General features: G+C 36.6%; 1 protein-coding gene across 1 annotated transcript in view; it reads right to left on the bottom strand.

Annotated features, from left to right (window-relative positions):
• LOC150108079 (dynein axonemal heavy chain 3-like) overlaps positions 1 to 17,852 on the bottom strand; it is a 1,881,116-nt gene that overhangs the window by 1,732,397 nt on the left and 130,867 nt on the right. Inside the window, exons 6-8 of the mRNA XM_090415945.1 lie at positions 17,079 to 17,291; positions 16,532 to 16,882; positions 15,173 to 15,259 (exon numbers count right to left, since the gene is read on the bottom strand). Coding sequence (XP_090272071.1) covers positions 15,173 to 15,259; positions 16,532 to 16,882; positions 17,079 to 17,291 — 651 coding nt within the window. The remainder of the gene's footprint in view (positions 1 to 15,172; positions 15,260 to 16,531; positions 16,883 to 17,078; positions 17,292 to 17,852) is intronic.

Below are 17,852 nucleotides of genomic sequence, written 5' to 3'. Positions count from 1 at the left end.
AACAAGTCTTTCTTTGAATTTTGTTCCTGCGTATTTATATAGTTCTGGACCTAGCATATCTTCTCCAGGTGATTTTCCGTTTCTTGTTTCTTTCAGGTTTATTGTGTTGGAGGTTAGGTTGTACATATGTATTATTATTATATCAAGCAATAAATCTTCTAATGCTTATTTATTCTGAAAGGGAGTACACAGAGATCTTTTATCCCTGACAAAAAAGCCAATGTATTTAAAATAAGGGACACTCCTAAACAAAAATAGGCTATAATAGCCATAAAAGTAATAGTTTCAAGAGGAGTGACATGGGAATTTTCCCAGAAATAATACCTATATTATTATTAGTTGGTAAGGGAAGCAAAAATGAGGTATGAGCAGCAGTTAGCTAGTGAAGCCAAAAAGAATCCTCGGGATTTCTTTTGATATGTAGCCAGCAAAAGAAAGAATGATTATGGAAGGATGACATTAATTGGAGGAAATGGTATAAAGACAGCTGTTGCAGAATGTGTGGTGGAGATACTTAATGAGCAGTTCATAAAGATCTTTCAATCTTGTGAATGTGACTTCATGGAGAGATTAAGAGCAGTTGATGATGTTGAGGAGAGATTGACTGTAAGTGAGGAAGAAGTGCATGGGGAATTGAGCAAACTCTATGTAAATAAGACTGTGGGACTTGATAATATATCACCACGTATTCTGAAGGAATGTGCCAGGGAGTTGACATCTGCCTTGACATATTTTTTAATATGACTCTCACACTGGGTTGAGTTCCAAAGGAGTGGAAGGAGGACAAGATTGTGCCGCTTCATAAGGGAGGTGATAGAACAAGAATCAAATTATAGGCCTATCTGTGTGTCTGGTGTTGTGATTAAGTTGTTGGAGAAGCTGCTGAGAACTAGGATCCAGAATTGGGTTGATAACAATGGTATTATATTTGATGGACAGCATGGATTTACTAAAGGGAGGTCATGTTTTAGTAATCTACTTACTTATTACAATAAGGTGACTGTTTCCTTGGACAGAGGTGAGGAATACAAAGTAGTATACTTAGATTTCACAAAGGCTTTTGATAGATTATTGCATAATAAGTTGAGCAGATGGAGTTGGATATTATATTAGTGTATTGGATCAGAGACTGGCTGTCTGATAGGTATCAGCAAGTTGTGTATGGGAGAGTAATATGCAGGAAGAGAAAAGTCACTAGTGGTGTACCTCAGGGATCTGTTTTAGGGGCATTGCTGTTTAACCTGTATGTTAATGATATTGGTGAAGATTTGGATGGGGATATTCAGTTGTTTGCAGATGATGTGAAGTTGGGATGAACTATGAAGAGTAGAGAGGATGTTGTGTAGAGAATTTGAGTGTGTTTAAGGTGCCGTATGATGCCTGTGTGTATGACAAAAGGACCTTCTAGAAGAGTCTTTGACTCCATGGGGTCTTGAGATAATAATAATATATTATTATTACTCTCATCAGACTACCATCTAGTCCAAAGACTCATTGTAACTGTCACTCATACAGCTTATTATAAAATTTCTTAAATTCACTGACCATCTCTGCACTCACCACATTCTCAGTAATATATTCTAATCATCTACCACTCTGCATGCAAAAACCTACAACATTCCCAACTCATATCCTCCTCCTTATACAGCCTGCAGAAATAGCCTCTTTTCCTCCCATGTCTTCTCCACTCTATAATAAACCTTATTTCCATTAATCTGTTAATAACCTCTTACCAAATTATATATCTCAATTATACCCACTGCTTCTATTCAATAGACTGCAAACCACATTCCCTCAATCTGCCTTCATACTCAACATTTCACAGACCAGAAACCACCTTAGTTAATTATCTCTAGCCTATCTCCATCATCTCTTCATCCTTTTGAAAACCAGGTAGCCAAATCTCTGCACAATAATTCTTAGGAGGCCTGATGAAAGCTTTATACAATAGACAGTACCCTTTATTTCTGCATGTCAGTGTCCATATCATAGCCATAATCTTATATACTCTACTCACAATTTTAGATCTTGTCCACCATAGGTGCCTTATCCACTCTACCTCCTCTAAGCTATTTCAGCAGCTGTATATTCTACTTTCCATCTCTGCTTCCTAATTTTAAATACTTATACTTTGCAACACTGAAAAATCACTTGCCATTTACTAAGTCCGTTTGCAAAGCCACAACATTTGCTCTACTCCTCATAGTTCTTCCCACCTTTTTCATCTGAAAACAACTACATAACTCCATTCAAACATTTTCCAATATCATTAATTAACAAGTTAAACAGCAATACCCCCCCCCCCCAAAAAAAAATCCTCGGGAACACCACTAGTGACTTTCCTCTTCTGGATATCACTTCTTTTCTCCATACACAACTTGCTGATACCTATCTGACAACCAATTTCCAATCTAGAGCACTAATCTACTTTCTGATGATTTAAATGATCATTTATTGTTAAAACTCTTTTGATAAATATTTGCACTAAACTTATCACTTTGTAGATGATGTGTTTGATCTTTGGCTTAATGGCCTAGACACATTAGATACATATTTAAGCCTCTTGAACAGCCAACATCCAAAAATACACTTTGTGATACATAGAGAAATTAACAACTGTCTTGGCTTTCTACATATGCTAGTGAGATAGCTGTCAAATGGTTTGTTATTCTTCTCTGTTTATAGAAAATCCACAATCCACATATACAAAACTTATATAAGCAACACACCACACCACATCACATCCCAACAATATGGCATCTTCAAAACACTCACACCTAGATTCTAGAAATATTTTATCTGATATTTAATCACAAAAGAAAGATGTCAAATAGAAACTATTTTTTATTTAGACTAGTTTCATGAAATGCTTTGTTTCACTTTATCAGAAAACAACGACTAAACTCAAAAACTAAAAAGCTAGTAAAAAAAACAGTTTAAATCTCTAGTGAAAATATTCGAACTGGTTTAAACAATGGAAAGCATGCATTTATTATTACACTAGCTGCTGGCTTGTGGGTTGTTGTATATCTACCAGAAGTATACAGCAATCCACGAACCAGCAGCCAGCATAATAGCAAATAAACAATTTCTATTGTTTAAACAAGTTCAAATATTTTCAACTAGAGACGTGAACTATTTTTTTAATTGCTTTTTTAGTTCTTGAGTTTAGTCATGTTGTTGATTAAGTGAAACAAAGCATTTCATGAAACCTAGTCGAAATAAAAAATAGTTTCTATTTAACATCTTTCTTTTGTGATTAAATACCAGACAAAATATTTCTAGAATGTCCTTTCTCCACATAAGCTTATGCAATAAAACTCACACATACAGTCAAGACTATTTATTCAATGACACAGCAATGGCTACTGAACTTGGGTACCTTCACAACACATTTTAGTCAATGGTTAGAACTCTTATAAAATACATAAAAACAGTGCATTCCCTACCCCATCCTCCTACAATAAACACACAACAAAACTAAAATCACACTGAAATTATTCCCATTCTTTATATTCATTGTACATCAAAAAGACAGCTAAGACAGCTTCATCCTCTTGCAAATCCAAGAGGGTATAAAACTACTTTTATCAGATTGGAAGATCTATTAACATCTACCTTGAAGAACATAAAAACAACACCTTCAATTATTGATATGGTAAGTAAGGACTGTAGACAATGCTCTGGACACTCCTTCACACAGGATTAATCTCCATACCAATGAGGTAGATGAAAGAGTGAGACAAAATTGCACTTTTTATCCATGTTAATCAATGGGTGTTACAGAATCGCATCCAGATTTAGCTGGACATCTACGGACGTCATGGCTGGCTGGGGGGGGGGGGGGAGAAGAGAGGGGGGAAGAGATGGGGGGAAACAGAAGAAGACAACTTTGCTGCATAGAAGTCAATATAATTTTTAGAATCGGCATCAGCCATGAAACATTTACCTAGCAAATTTGGTTTGCATTAATTTGATAAAGATCTGGAAAACCATCATTCTAAGACCATTTTAAGCCTAGCTTTTCTGACCAAAGCTCATTTTTATCTCAGCCTCTTTGGGAAGCACCTTGTTAGGACATTAGTTACTTTTCAGTTAGAAACAAATTGTTTCTACAACTAACTAATTAACTGCTATATGTCTACCTCATTTGTGAATTTTTGCTCTGAGGATGGAGGCCAAAAACCCAGAGAAATATTAGTAAGATGATTAAATAAAATATTGGCACATATGAGCTCAATGGAAGTGACGTGTGTTCATGGCACTATGAGGTGGTCTGAAAAGTTCTCGGCCTAATAATTAAAAAACAAAGTTATAATTACAAATTTATTTTTATTTTTCAACATAATCTTCCTTAAGACTAATACATTTATTCCAGCAATGCTCCACCACCATTATCCTGTCCCTGCAGTGGTTCTCAGTAAGATCTGCAAACAGCTGCAATCACCTCTTGATTCGAAGAAAAACGCTGACCAGCGAGGAAAAGTTTTAATTTTGAGAAGAGATAGAAGTCAGAGGGAGCCAAATCTGGTGAATAGGGTGGATGTTCAAACAATTCATAGTGCTGATCCCTTAATTTTCCCATTGCCAAATCACTTTTGTGGACAGGTGCATCGTCCTGATGAAAGATGATTTTTTCTTCTGCAAACCAGGTCTTTTCTCACGAATTTTTTCGTCTAGTCTGGTTAAAAGATTGGAATAATATTTCCTGGTTATTGTTTTATCCTGTTCAAGATGATTAACAAACAAAATGCCTTTAGCATCCCAAAACACCGATGCCATGACTTTTCCTGCTGAAGGGACCGACTTTGCCTTCTTTGGCGCTGAACAACCGGCTTCTCACCACTGTTTTGACTGCTGTTTGGATTCTGGTGTGTAATGGACAATCCAAATCTCATACATAGTAATAAATTGATGCACAAAATCAGTTTTATTATTGTTAAAATGCTCCAACCACTGTTCTGCGAGTGCGTTTGATCTGCTGTGAGCAAGCACGGCACCCATCTATGCAAAGTTTTTTCATATGGAATTCTTCATTCAAAATATATTCTGTACATTCCTTTGAAATGCCTATAGTGTCACCAATTTCACATACTTTGACTCGCCGGTCATCCAATACCATATCATGTACTCGATCAATGATTTCTGCTGTTGTTACACTTTTTGGATGTCCTTTGCGTGGATCATCTTCAAAGCTGGTATGGCCATGTTTAAACTCGGCACTGTTTAAACACTGTTTTGACTGCTGTTTGGATTCTGGTGTGTAACGGACAATCCAAATCTCATACATAGTAATAAATCGATGCACAAAATCAGTTTTATTATTGTTAAAATGCTCCAACCACTGTTCTGCGAGTGCGTTTGATCTGCTGTGAGCAAGCACGGCACCCATCTATGCAAAGTTTTTTTATATGGAATTCTTCATGCAAAATATATTCTGTACATTCTTTTGAAATGCCTATAGTGTCACCAATTTCACATACTTTGACTCGCCGGTCATCCAATACCATATCATGTACTCGATCAATGATTTCTGCTGTTGTTACACTTTTTGGATGTCCTTTGCGTGGATCATCTTCAAAGCTGGTATGGCCATGTTTAAACTCGGCAGCCCATTTCTTAATTGTTGAAAATGAAGGAGAAGCATGCCCATAAACTTTTATGAACTTCAAATTAATTTCTTTTGCCATTAAACCTTTTACAAAGAATTTTATAACCGCTGATACTCAATTTTATCCATTTCAAGGGATACAGATAACACTTTGCTTCGGACAGCTGTATAAAACAAACTACTTGATAGAATGACTTGCAATTTCACATGGATGCTTATGACAGATGTACCAACTTTAGAAAAAAAAATCTCTTCATGATAGTGTTGCCATCTATGGCCGAGACCAAGAACTTTTCAGATCACCCAAAGAAAGAGCTTCGTAAGTTCAATTCTTATTTCCAACTAGAGGAATTTTTACTAAGCCTTTCTTGACTGATTAGTCAATCTCATGCTAGAGATTGACTAACTTGTTCCCAAGTTAGTCAATCTCTGGTATGGACAAGCAGGTTTTTTCTCCTGTCTACCACAGAACTCACATTATCTTCTAGTAAACATAGTGTTAGGATCAGGGACCATGAGATGACAGCACTTCCAGCTCTCTCTCTCTTCACTGGATGCCGTGTACAATTAATGATAGCCTTAAGCCAGCCATCTCTGATTGGCTACCAGTGGAGATTGAACTGCCCCCCCCCCCCCCCCACTCTTAGTCTCCAAAAGTTAGATAATGCTAAAACAGCCTTGTCTACTCCCTATATGGGAATAAAAGGTATTGACTGATTTTTTTTTTTATTAATTATTCATTTTCCTCTGGTGTTTATGCAGTGAAGAAGCAAAGCAGTGTTAACATCTAAGCTTATCTTTATATATATTGAATAATTCTTATTGGTTGTTTACGCACAATTTAGTTCTTTAAAATGTACCAAGACCATTTAAAGCAAAAAAACAAGCATATTGCAACAGGTCTAAATCAACATTCCCATCTTTCTTTTCTGATTATACTAAAGCTAAAAATACCTGAAAAAATTTTCAACATATCCAAAGCAGATTGTGAAAGATCTGAGCACAGCAGATGTATATCATGCCCAAATGTCAAATTTTGAAAATGAAGAAGTTGACTTTTGTCACTGTTTATCTTTGACGTTGATTTTCTGCTTAAATACTCAACAAAGTCAACAATCAACTTCTTCTTCGCTAGCTGGAGATCTATCAGTTAAGCAAAAAACACCAGCATGGTTTTTGCTACTCCAGATATACAGCAGATTTTCTAACTTACCGCTCCCACCTGTGGAAACAAGCAGTTAAAAGAAAGGCCAGTAGAAACCTGCTGTTATTTCTAGAGCAATTCATTAGATATGGCAGTGACCTGCAAAGCAAACTGCCATTGTTTGATCTACCTTCAACTCTGTAATTGGATAGCCAGTTTTTCTCTCTGGTCTATAAATGTGCATCATGGTGACTTCCTCTCTACAGACTTCATTAACAATGCAGAAGTGGCCGAAGGCCCTGTGTCGTCACCTACTCTCTTTCTCCCATACATAAATTACCTTCTCTCTCTCTCTAACCAATAATCCCATCCATAGTTTTGTTGATTACAGCACACCTGATAATCCTCACAGTAGCTAAATATCCCAAGATTCAAAAACTTCTACAACTAGTGCCTTAAAGAAAGACCTTCATATTATTCTTTAATGAGGTAAGGAATGTTTCACTGCTTCCAAAACACAGTCTTGATTTTTTTTTCCCCACAAAAATGAGATCTCACTCTCCCTTTCGCTTTATAATAAACATCACTAGACTGGATCAGATCTCTCTCTTCTTGAACTAACATTTATCCCACAACTCTTTCTTGGAAGAAACATATCACATCAATTCCTCCTGCAGACTCCAAAAAAGCTTGGCATCATTTTCTGCTCAAGATACAGCTATTAACTTGCAAATCTCAAATAGTAGAATACTGTTCTTAGAATGCTGTTCTCATCTTTAGGACGGCACCCTAAGAGCCTTCCTAATATTACTTGAAGCTACACAAAAGAGGAGAGTCTGGATGATTATTGATCCCTCTCTCTCTCACTCTTTTTCTCATCGACTCACTCCAACTACTGTTTCAAAGAAATGTGCAATTTCAGCTTTATGTCTCTTCTAGACAATACTTCCATAGGTGCTGCTCTACTGAACTGACATCCATCATTCTTCTGCTCTCTATTAAGCATCTTAAAACACAAATAGCAACAGTAGCAGCAGCCCAACATTCTCGTTTGGTCCAACTTTGAATGCACTAAACACTTCTCCCTGTTATCTTTCATTCCAACTACCTCTAATTTAAGGAACAAGTTTCCTCACAAGCGTTCACTAACAACTTACAACCTCCAGCTCTTCAAAAATATACCAACAGCTTTCTTCTTGTTTAACTCGTCATCACATGGAACCAGTGAATTATACATTCTACAACCTGTGTGTGTGTGTGTGTGTGTGTGTGTGTGTGTGTGTGTGTGTGTGTGTGTGTGTGTGTGTGTGTGTGTGTGTGTGTGTGTGTGTGTGTGATTTACATGCATACATACGAGGGTGGTCTGAAAAGTTCTCGGCCTCGACCATAGATGGCAACACTAATAGCAAGATTTTTTTTTCTAAGTTGGCACATCTGTTATAAGCATCCACGTGAAATTGCAAGTCATTTTATTAATTATTTGTTTTATAAAGCTGTCTGAAGCAAAAGTGTTGTCTGTATCCCTTAAAATGGATAAACTTGAGTATCGTGCAGTTATAAAATTCTTTGTAAAAGAAGGTTTAATGCCAAAAGAAATTCATTCAAAGTTCATAAAAGTTTATTAGCACTTTTCTCCTTCATTTTCGACAATTAAGAAATGGGCTGCCGAGTTTAAACATGGCCGTATATGTGAAGGATGTCCAAAAAGTGTGACAACACCAGAAATCATTGATCAAGTGCACAATATGGTATTGGATGACCGGCGAGTCGAAGTGTGTGAAATTGCTGACACTATAGGCATTTCAGAAGAATGTGCAGAATATATTTTGCATGAAGAATTGCATATGAAAAAGCTTTGCGTAGATGAGTGCCGTGCTTGCTCACAGCAGATCAAAAACACACTCGCATGAAAATCTCTGAACAGTGGTTGGAGCATTTTAACAAGAATAAAACTAATTAAATTAAGGGGATATTAAATCCCACATTGTTTTAAAACCGAATAAGAAACTCAAAGATTGGAATCAGAGAGTTTCGTGCCGAATATAGTAAACTATAAAAGTATCGGCGATTACTAGCATGAGCTAAATGCAAGTGATCCTAGTACGTAGTACAATACCGGGCAACTCGCAGCAAAGGTGGGAAAGTTCTGATCGCTATTCTTAGGCATTTTCCATAATGTAAAAACACATTTCCTAGGAAATGTATACCTAAGAATAGCGATCCTAGTACGTAGTACAATACCGGGCAACTCGCAGCAAAGGTGGTAAAGTTTTGATCGCTATTCTTAGGTATTTTCCATGATGAGAATGGGAATGAGAGAAACACTGGTTCATTTATACTGGTGTGACATGTCTTTTTTTTTTTTTTTTTTTTTTTTTATTTCTGTTATCTAAAGCTATTTTAGATCTAAATGAGATAGCCAAAGATTATGGTATGATAATATCAACAGAAAAATCAAAAACTATGGCCTTTAAAGGACAAGATCCAGTAAGAACTAAAATAGTAATAGACAGTGCTTTTTTTCTGGTGGTATGCAACAGTATGCAGTACCAGCACCTTTTTTCTTAAGTTTTTAAAAATTTGCGATTTATTAACAGCAAAATGTATTATAAATATTCCAGTGGATGTTCACGAATTGAATTTTCAGTTTTGATTACTCATAAGTTGGTACCCTGCTTTCCTGTTTCATACATTGGTATGCAACTGGAAACAGGAAGTTGTGTTCACTTCTGATTGCTTCCAATATCAGTTTATCAGTTCTATATTCACTCTGCAACAGGCAGATGTTCACTTGAGTTTTGAATTAATCTAAGTTAAATCAGTGCAATCATTGTTCAAAATGAGTAAAATAAGTAGTTACTTTATGGCAATGAGTTAAAAAAGGAAGGCTGAAGAAGCAGAAATTGTTGAATCGACTTGTGATCCTATAAAACAGAAAACTAGCACCAAAAATGCACTCTATGAGGATCACGAAACCAAGGCCAAAGATCCATGTGGTCAAAAGGAAGCAGATTCTGATAATGATTGACCCGAATGTTAGACACTTTTGCAGAAAAATGACTTCTGCGAGAGAAATGAGTGGCTTTATGTCAAAGATAAAATTTTGGGCTGTAAAGTGTGTTGTGATGTTGGAAGTCTTGCCGTCAATAAACATATGGGAACGAAACTTTCAGCAGAGTGAACAAATGGTAAAATCAGTCATTTTGGAGAATCTCGCAAACAACAGTTAATGTCATTAAGAAAAAAGATTTAGGATCATAAGGAGAGTACAGTGCACAAAGCGTGCAAAAAAAAAAAAAAATGTGAAGCAAAAATCGAAACATTAGAGAAAGTTTTCCTAAATACTTCGTCTCATAATAAAGACGACAGGAAAAGTGTTTTGAACCGCTTACAAAGTTGCGAGGAGAAATCAATCATTTAACAACTTTGAAGACGAAATAAATTTACAGGAACTTAATGGCCTATACATGGGCTATATTCTTCATTCTGCAAATACTTGCATTAACATTGTGAGCCACATTGCAAATGAAATGAGAAAAACATTAATACACAATATAGTGAACTCCAAGAACAAAATATCGTTACTTTTGATGACTCGACAACTGTGAGTAACACAACAACATTGATTGTTATTGTTCGTGTAGTTCTTCCTGAACTTTTGGCTCCTGTGAGTCTTTTCCTAGATTTGATCGAATTATCAGATGTAACTGCTAAAGGAATTCTAAACGCTTTAATTAGTCATCTTGAGTGTTTAGGATTATCTGAAGATTGCTTAAAGGAGTATTTATTGTCTGTAACTTGTGATGGTGCAGCTGTGTTATTTGGTGTGCATAATAGTGTAAGGAGGCTAATGCAAGAGAAGTTTCCTAGCGTTATTTTCTTGCATTGTGCTAGCCATCGCCTTGAATTGTCTGTTAGTGACACAGTGAACAATGTGGCAGGAGTGAATCGCTTTAAGAATTTCATGCACAAACTTTATGTGACTTATGAATCTTCACCGAAGAATGCTAGGGAACTACATGAATGTGCAGCGACTCTAGAACTTCAACTTCTTAAAATGGGGAAATTGAATCTGAGAAAGGAGAGGTGACTTGGCATGCTGCAGGGCTCTGTACTTCGGCCACTGATATTTTGTTATGAGACTCCCACCTACAAAACTTGTAAACCTATAACATATTAGTACTGTAGGTGTGGTTAAAGATTGTTTTTTCTTTCTATTTTTATTAATTTCATATACATATTTTTTGTATTTTTATATCTGATGCAATCTGAAAATCCTGCTATAGAGATCAAACACAAAAGTTTTTCAAGTCACTCCAGGCCTCCAATAAGAGTGGCGGTAATGATAGTCTCACCCCCAGAGAATCTCCCATCCATGATAAACACAAATCAAAGCCTGTGGAAGGATTCAAATCTGCAGTCATTTGTTTTGAGGGGGGGGGGGGGGAATATATGCTAACCATATTATCATCATCATCAAATTCCTGCCATATACCCTCAAGGGGTGTACAGAATATGATAGTACTACATGAAAAAAAATTACATCATTACTAACTTCCTATCTACAATTTTCCTCCAAATCAGTCTGTTACTTGTCAACACTCCAACATTATCAGATCTTATATTTCTATCGTCTAAGGCACTTTGTACCACATCTATCCACCTATATCTTGGTCTTCCTCTGGGTCGTTTTGCTGCCAACCTGGCAGAGAACACTTGTTTTGCTAATCTTTCCTCGCCCATTCTGTTTAAATGACCATACCACCTGAGATTAGCTCTGCTAACGCATTCCTGGATGCTAACAATGTCAAGTTCTTTCCTAATATCCTTATTTTTAATATGATATTGCCACTGATTCCATCAGTTCATGCCTCTAATCTTTCTCAGGACTCTCATATCTGCGGTCGCTAGTCTTTGGTCAAGTGTTTTATTTCTGACCCAGCTCTCAGATCCATAAGTTAAAACTAGTTTGAACACTGTCTTGTATACAGCTAATTTAGTGTTCTGACTAATTTCTCTCTTATTCCATATGAATTTATTCAATTGACTTCCCACCATACCAGCTTCGCTGATTCTGTTGTCTATTTCTATATTTAATTTACCATCTTCAGTAAAAATCGTGCTTAAGTAGCTGAAATGTTTCACTTGTTCCACAGGTTCTCCATTCACAACACAGTTGACATTTTCAATGATTCTGCCTATTTTCATTGTCTTTGTCTTTTTATTGCTGACCTTCATACCATATCTATTACAACAGCTATTCAATTTAGTCAGAGAATCTTGCAGACTTGTAGCGGAATTATTTAGAAGTATAACATCATCTGCATAAAGCAAAGAGCTGACATTAACATCTCCAATTTTGATATCATGTTTAATACCACTTTCCTTCATAATGTGATCCATATAGATAATGAATAACAGAGGGGATAATGTACATCCTTGTCTCACACCAGATTTAATATTAAACCATCTTCCTGTACTTCCTTCAATTCTAACTGCTGACTTACAAATCAAATAAAGACTAAGTATTGCTTGATATAATGCCCCATTGACACCATATAACTGCAGCGTATTGAATAGCTTCTCTCTTGGCACCTTGTCATATGCCTTTTCCAAATCGACAAAACTTAAATACAGATCTTTGTTATATTCGCATGCTTTCTCAACTATTTGTCGCAAAGTGAAGATCTGATCCTAACAGTCTCTATTCGGAATGAATCCAGCTTGTTCTTCACCAAGCTTTTCTTCCACAATTCTTCTCAACCATTTCTCAAGTATACTTGCTTAGATCTTGCCAGGAACAATCAGTAGGGAAACCTCTGTAATTCTCACATTCAGTTTTATTTCCCTTTTTATATATTGGTACTATGAGAGCTCTACTCCAATCAACGGGAATTCATCACTCTGTCCAGGCTTTCTGAACTATGCAGTGCAGCCACTGTAAGACTCTTATTTATATATTGGTACTATAAGAGCTCTACTCCAATCATCGGGAATTCATCCCTCTGTCTAGGCTTTCTGAACTATGCAGTGCAGCCACTGTAAGACTTTTATACCACCATACTTCAGCATTTTTGGTCGAATATCATCTACTCCTGCTGCCTTTCCACATTTCAAGCTTTTGATGGCTTTTTCTACTTCAAGTATGGATATGTATTCCTGACTGCATGCCTAGTCAGTGTTTTTTTACCACTGTGCTATCATCACTGCTTGTTTCATTTAGCAGTTTTTCAAAGTAATTACTCCATACTTCAAGGATATCTTTTTCTCCAGTTTTCATGTCACCTTTATCGTCTCTAACTCCTTTTACAGCACTCTTTCCTCCATTCCTAAGCTTCTTCAACAACCTCCAGAATATTTTGCCACCTTCTTGATATTTATTTTCTATATTCTTGCCAAAGTCCTCCCATGACTTTTGTTTAGCTAGTTTTACACAGTGTTTAGCATTCTTGCATTTGTCTCTGTATTCTCTAAGAGCACAAGCTGACTTATTTGACAAGAACTTTTGATATGCTTTCTTCTTTTCCTTCACTGCCTCTTTAACTTCCTGTATCCACCAGGTAGTTCTGATTTTTTTTATCCTTGCAGACAACCTCACCACATGCCTCTCTGGCTGAATCAATCAATGTTTTCTTCAGAGTTTGCCACTGAATCTCCAAGGTTTGATTCCTGTTCTCAAACTCTTTCATTTTTTCTTCAATAATCTTTGTGTATTTTAGTCTACAGTTCACATCTGAGAGCTGCTCAACTTTTATTCGCTTTAAAACTTTCTTACATGTCATTCTTTTCCATATGAAATTCAAGTTTATCCTGCTCAAGACTAAATAGTGATCACTTCCAATTTCAAATCCTCTGTACACTCTGGTGTTCTGCACCAGGGAGAAAACATCACTATCAACAATAACATAGTCAATGAGACTCTTCTTATTCCTTGCCTCTTCTCTCCATGTGAATTTGTGCACATTTTTATGTTGTAACATGATGTTAGTAATAACCAGTCCATGTCCTGAGCAGAAATCCAACAGATATTTGCCATTATTATTAGCTTTGCTCTTTTCTCCAAATTTTCCCAAAATATTTTTGTATGTCTCACAATCATTTCCTACTCTGCTATTTAGATCCCCAACAAGTACCAACTTTTCCTTTTTCATTGTGTCAGTTGCTTTTTCTAAAGCCTCAAAAAATTCCTCCACTTCTACCTTAGTAGAACCTTCTATGGGATCATAGGCACAAATAAGTCTCATTGTCCAGTTCCCCATTCTCATATTTGCCCACATTACTCTACTTGAGACTGAGTGCCATTCAAGAAGATTAGCCTCGTATTTTGTGTTGAATACTATGGCTACTCCTTCTTTTCCTTGATTGTCATTGCCTGAATATAACATTTTGTATTTATTGCTCAGAAAGATCTCACCAGTTTTGGTCTTTTTTGTTTCAATCACCCCTATTATGTCGATCTGGTACTTATCTAATTCCTCAGCTAACTCCATTTCTTTGCCATTCGGGCTTCTTACGTTGATAGTACCGATTTTTAACTCTGGTGATGTTGAGTTGGGGTTTGTTTTCAGATTTGTTCCAGTAGCTGACTTTTCGCTGTTCGCCCTGGTTCCTTGGCGAAAATAACGGGGGGCCTTGTTTAACCGGGCGACGCCTCCAGCTGGCATGAAATTTTGTCATGTTGTACCATAGTTAAGTTATTTTGGTTTAACCAATAAGAATACAATTTGGTCAGCTAAATCCCAAATTGCCAGCCCATTCTCGTTCATTCAGTATCCAAACACATACCTAACAGGGTGCACCACGAGAAGGTGAGGATTGGACATTAGGTCAGAAGCCCTGGTCAGTTCTCCACATTCCTTTAAAGGCTATGTGGAGGTCTCCTCTCAGTTATACAGCTTTGACCCTTAAGCACCCCCTATCCTCTCTCAAACCAAAGTTACATATGCTGACCACTTGGCCATCCAGACTGACAAATTTAATTTGTATATCGATGATACAGGAAATGATTTAAAGAAAAATATTCAGTTGTTTGCCGATGATGCACAACTACGCATTGTGATAGTTAATGAAGATTATACAGAGGTCACACAGTAGGATTTAAATACACTGGCAGTATGGGCAAACAATAATGTGGCAGACACTTTGAGATGAAGAGATGGCAATCCTGGTTTATTTACATTTTATGGAAATAGACTGCAACAAATTTATGAAGCCAGGGATTGGGAGGTGACTGTGGACAGGTAGGTGTGAGGACAAGATTTTTTTTGCTTAGAGCGTGGAATGGGTTGCCATTGCTGTTATTATTATCATAAGAAATGGTTTTGAGGCATATGGCCTATGTGTAAAAAAATTAAGATATATATATATATATATATAATCTCTATAAAGCTTCACTTAACTGAAATGATATGACTTACCATTGACTCTTTTCTCGCATCTGAGAGTCCTTGTGATAATTCATCAAGAATTGCCACATTGGCTTTTATTTCATCAATATGCATAATCTAAAAAAAACAGATAACATTATTATTATTATTATTATTATTATTAGACCTCCAGGGAGTCAAAGACTCATCGAGGGAAGCCATAAATCACCCACAACAGCTATCATATCTTTTCTTAAACTCATTCACACTAGATACATTCCCTACTTCAGCATTTCTCAAACTTTTCCTACAATGGAACACTTCACAAATCCTGAAATTTTAACAGAACACCTTGGTTAGAGTTAAGTATCATCAGTCTCATATTTAATGTAAAGCTAAGTGCACACTATTGCTGCAGCAGGCTGTATCGCATCAAAAAATGCAACAGTGCACACTATAGGTATGCTGGGCCACAGTGCATTGCATTGACCTTGCTTGCGATCACACGAGGTGTTGACAACTGCGGGCGGATGAGTCAAGGCCAGCACACACTGGCTTTAATAGCACAATCCACAAGCAAAATGAGAAGCACCTGATTTTCAAACATGTTTGAACTTGTCGCAGCATTTAAAACCATTCCAGGCTCATATTAATTTTGATAATTTTTCATGGAACACTGATGTTCTGCAGAACATAGTTTGGGAAATGCTACCCTACTTCAACAAGCAAACTGTTTTCACAGTTCTATGATTGAAAAACTAGATCTTATCCCTTTCTTAACTGCTTACAGACTTAATTTCCATGAATACCTCCTTGTCCTCTTTCCACCTTCCTTATAATGAAACATTTTTCCCAACCAATATCTTATAACATCCTCTCAAAAGTTTCTGGACCTCTTTCATATCATCCCCCCCCCCTCTTTCTTCTGTCTACTAGTGTCTGTAATCTACAAACTCTCAATCAATCCTCATAATCTACATTCCATAATCCTGATATCAACTTTGAAACTCTTCTTTACAGCTTTCCACAGCTTCCTTATCCCTTTGGAACCCAGGTGGACAAATCTGCACACAAGTAGTCAATGTGTAATCATATCATGACTTTACAGAGAGTCAAATAACTTCTATATCCTTGCATGTCAATGTTTGTTTCAACATCGCAATTATCCTCTGAGTTGTATTTGCAATTTTTGTTATATGACCCTTAAACTTCAACTTTCTATCTACCATGACTCCAAAATCTCTAGAATCATCGGCTACTCCAAGCATAATCCCGCCAATATAATATGCTGTTTGATAACACATCATACCAAAGTGTATAACTTGACACTTGATAACATTGAATTTATAGCATTGTCATTTGCCAACACTTCAAGCCTATTAAAATCATGCTAGTAGTATCTATAATTGCCCTGCCTATTTTTGCATCATCAGCAAACAACTGAAGATCTCCATAGGCTAAATCCAACATGTCCAATTCTTCTACTGTTGCCTTTTCTGGCAATCGATCAAAATCTTCCTTTTTAAATATTAAATGGCATGTTGTGCATGACAAAGTTCCTTCACATGCTCCAAAGCCATCAATATCGACATTATTGTTAATTACAACATCAAGCCAAGTATCTCCTTCTTTGGCTATTGCAGTAATGCGTTCACCTCCTTTTACAAAGGTAATATTTACTATATCTGTAACTCCATAGGCTAAATCCAACATGTCCAATTCTTCTACTGTTGCCTTTTCTGGCAATCGATCAAAATCTTCCTTTTTAAATATTAAATGGCATGTTGTGCATGACCAACATGACCATGAAAATGGCATGTTGTGCATGACCAACATGACCAACATGCCATTTAATATTTAAAAAGGAAGATTTTGATCGATTGCCAGAAAAGGCAACAGTAGAAGAATTGGACATGTTGGATTTAGCCTATGGAGTTACAGATATAGTAAATATTACCTTTGTAAAAGGAGGTGAACGCATTACTGCAATAGCCAAAGAAGGAGATAGTTGGCTTGATGTTGTAATTAACAATAATGTCGATATTGATGGCTTTGGAGCATGTGAAGGAACTTTGTCATGCACAACATGCCATTTAATATTTAAAAAGGAAGATTTTGATCGATTGCCAGAAAAGGCAACAGTAGAAGAATTGGACATGTTGGATTTAGCCTATGGAGTTACAGATATAGTAAATATTACCTTTGTAAAAGGAGGTGAACGCATTACTGCAATAGCCAAAGAAACTGAAGATCTCCTATTAGCACAATAATCCATATGAGGCCTGATCAAAGCCTTATACATTGGCATCATCGCCTCTCTATTTCTGCATGTCTTCACAACTTATGCAATGTGGCCCCTGAATTTCAGGTCTTTGTCCACCATCACTAATAGATCTCTCATCTCCTCTACTTCCTTTAAAGTTTCTCCACCAAGTGTATAATTTGCATTCCATCACTGCTTATCAAATTTCAAAGCCTTACACTTTACAACATTGAATTGTATATTCCACTCATCTGCCCATTCATGCAATCTGTTCAAATCCTCCTGTAAGGCCATAACATTTGCTTGACTCTACATTGCTCTCGCAAATTTTGCATCATCTGCGAACAGCTGCATATCACTAGTTAAACCCATACAAATATCAAACATACAAATTGAACAACAACAGTCTCAAAACTGATGTACACCACAAGTGACCTTCCTCTTTCAGGATACTGCATCCATATACAA

This window comes from Typopeltis vanoorti, chromosome 3 (genome assembly GCF_054136105.1).
Source record: "Typopeltis vanoorti isolate ZY-2024b chromosome 3, IOZ_Tvanoo_1.0, whole genome shotgun sequence".
Lineage (NCBI taxonomy): Eukaryota > Metazoa > Arthropoda > Arachnida > Uropygi > Thelyphonidae > Typopeltis > Typopeltis vanoorti.
Note: the sequence above shows the minus strand (reverse complement) of the source record. Positions and strands in the feature narration are given on the sequence as shown.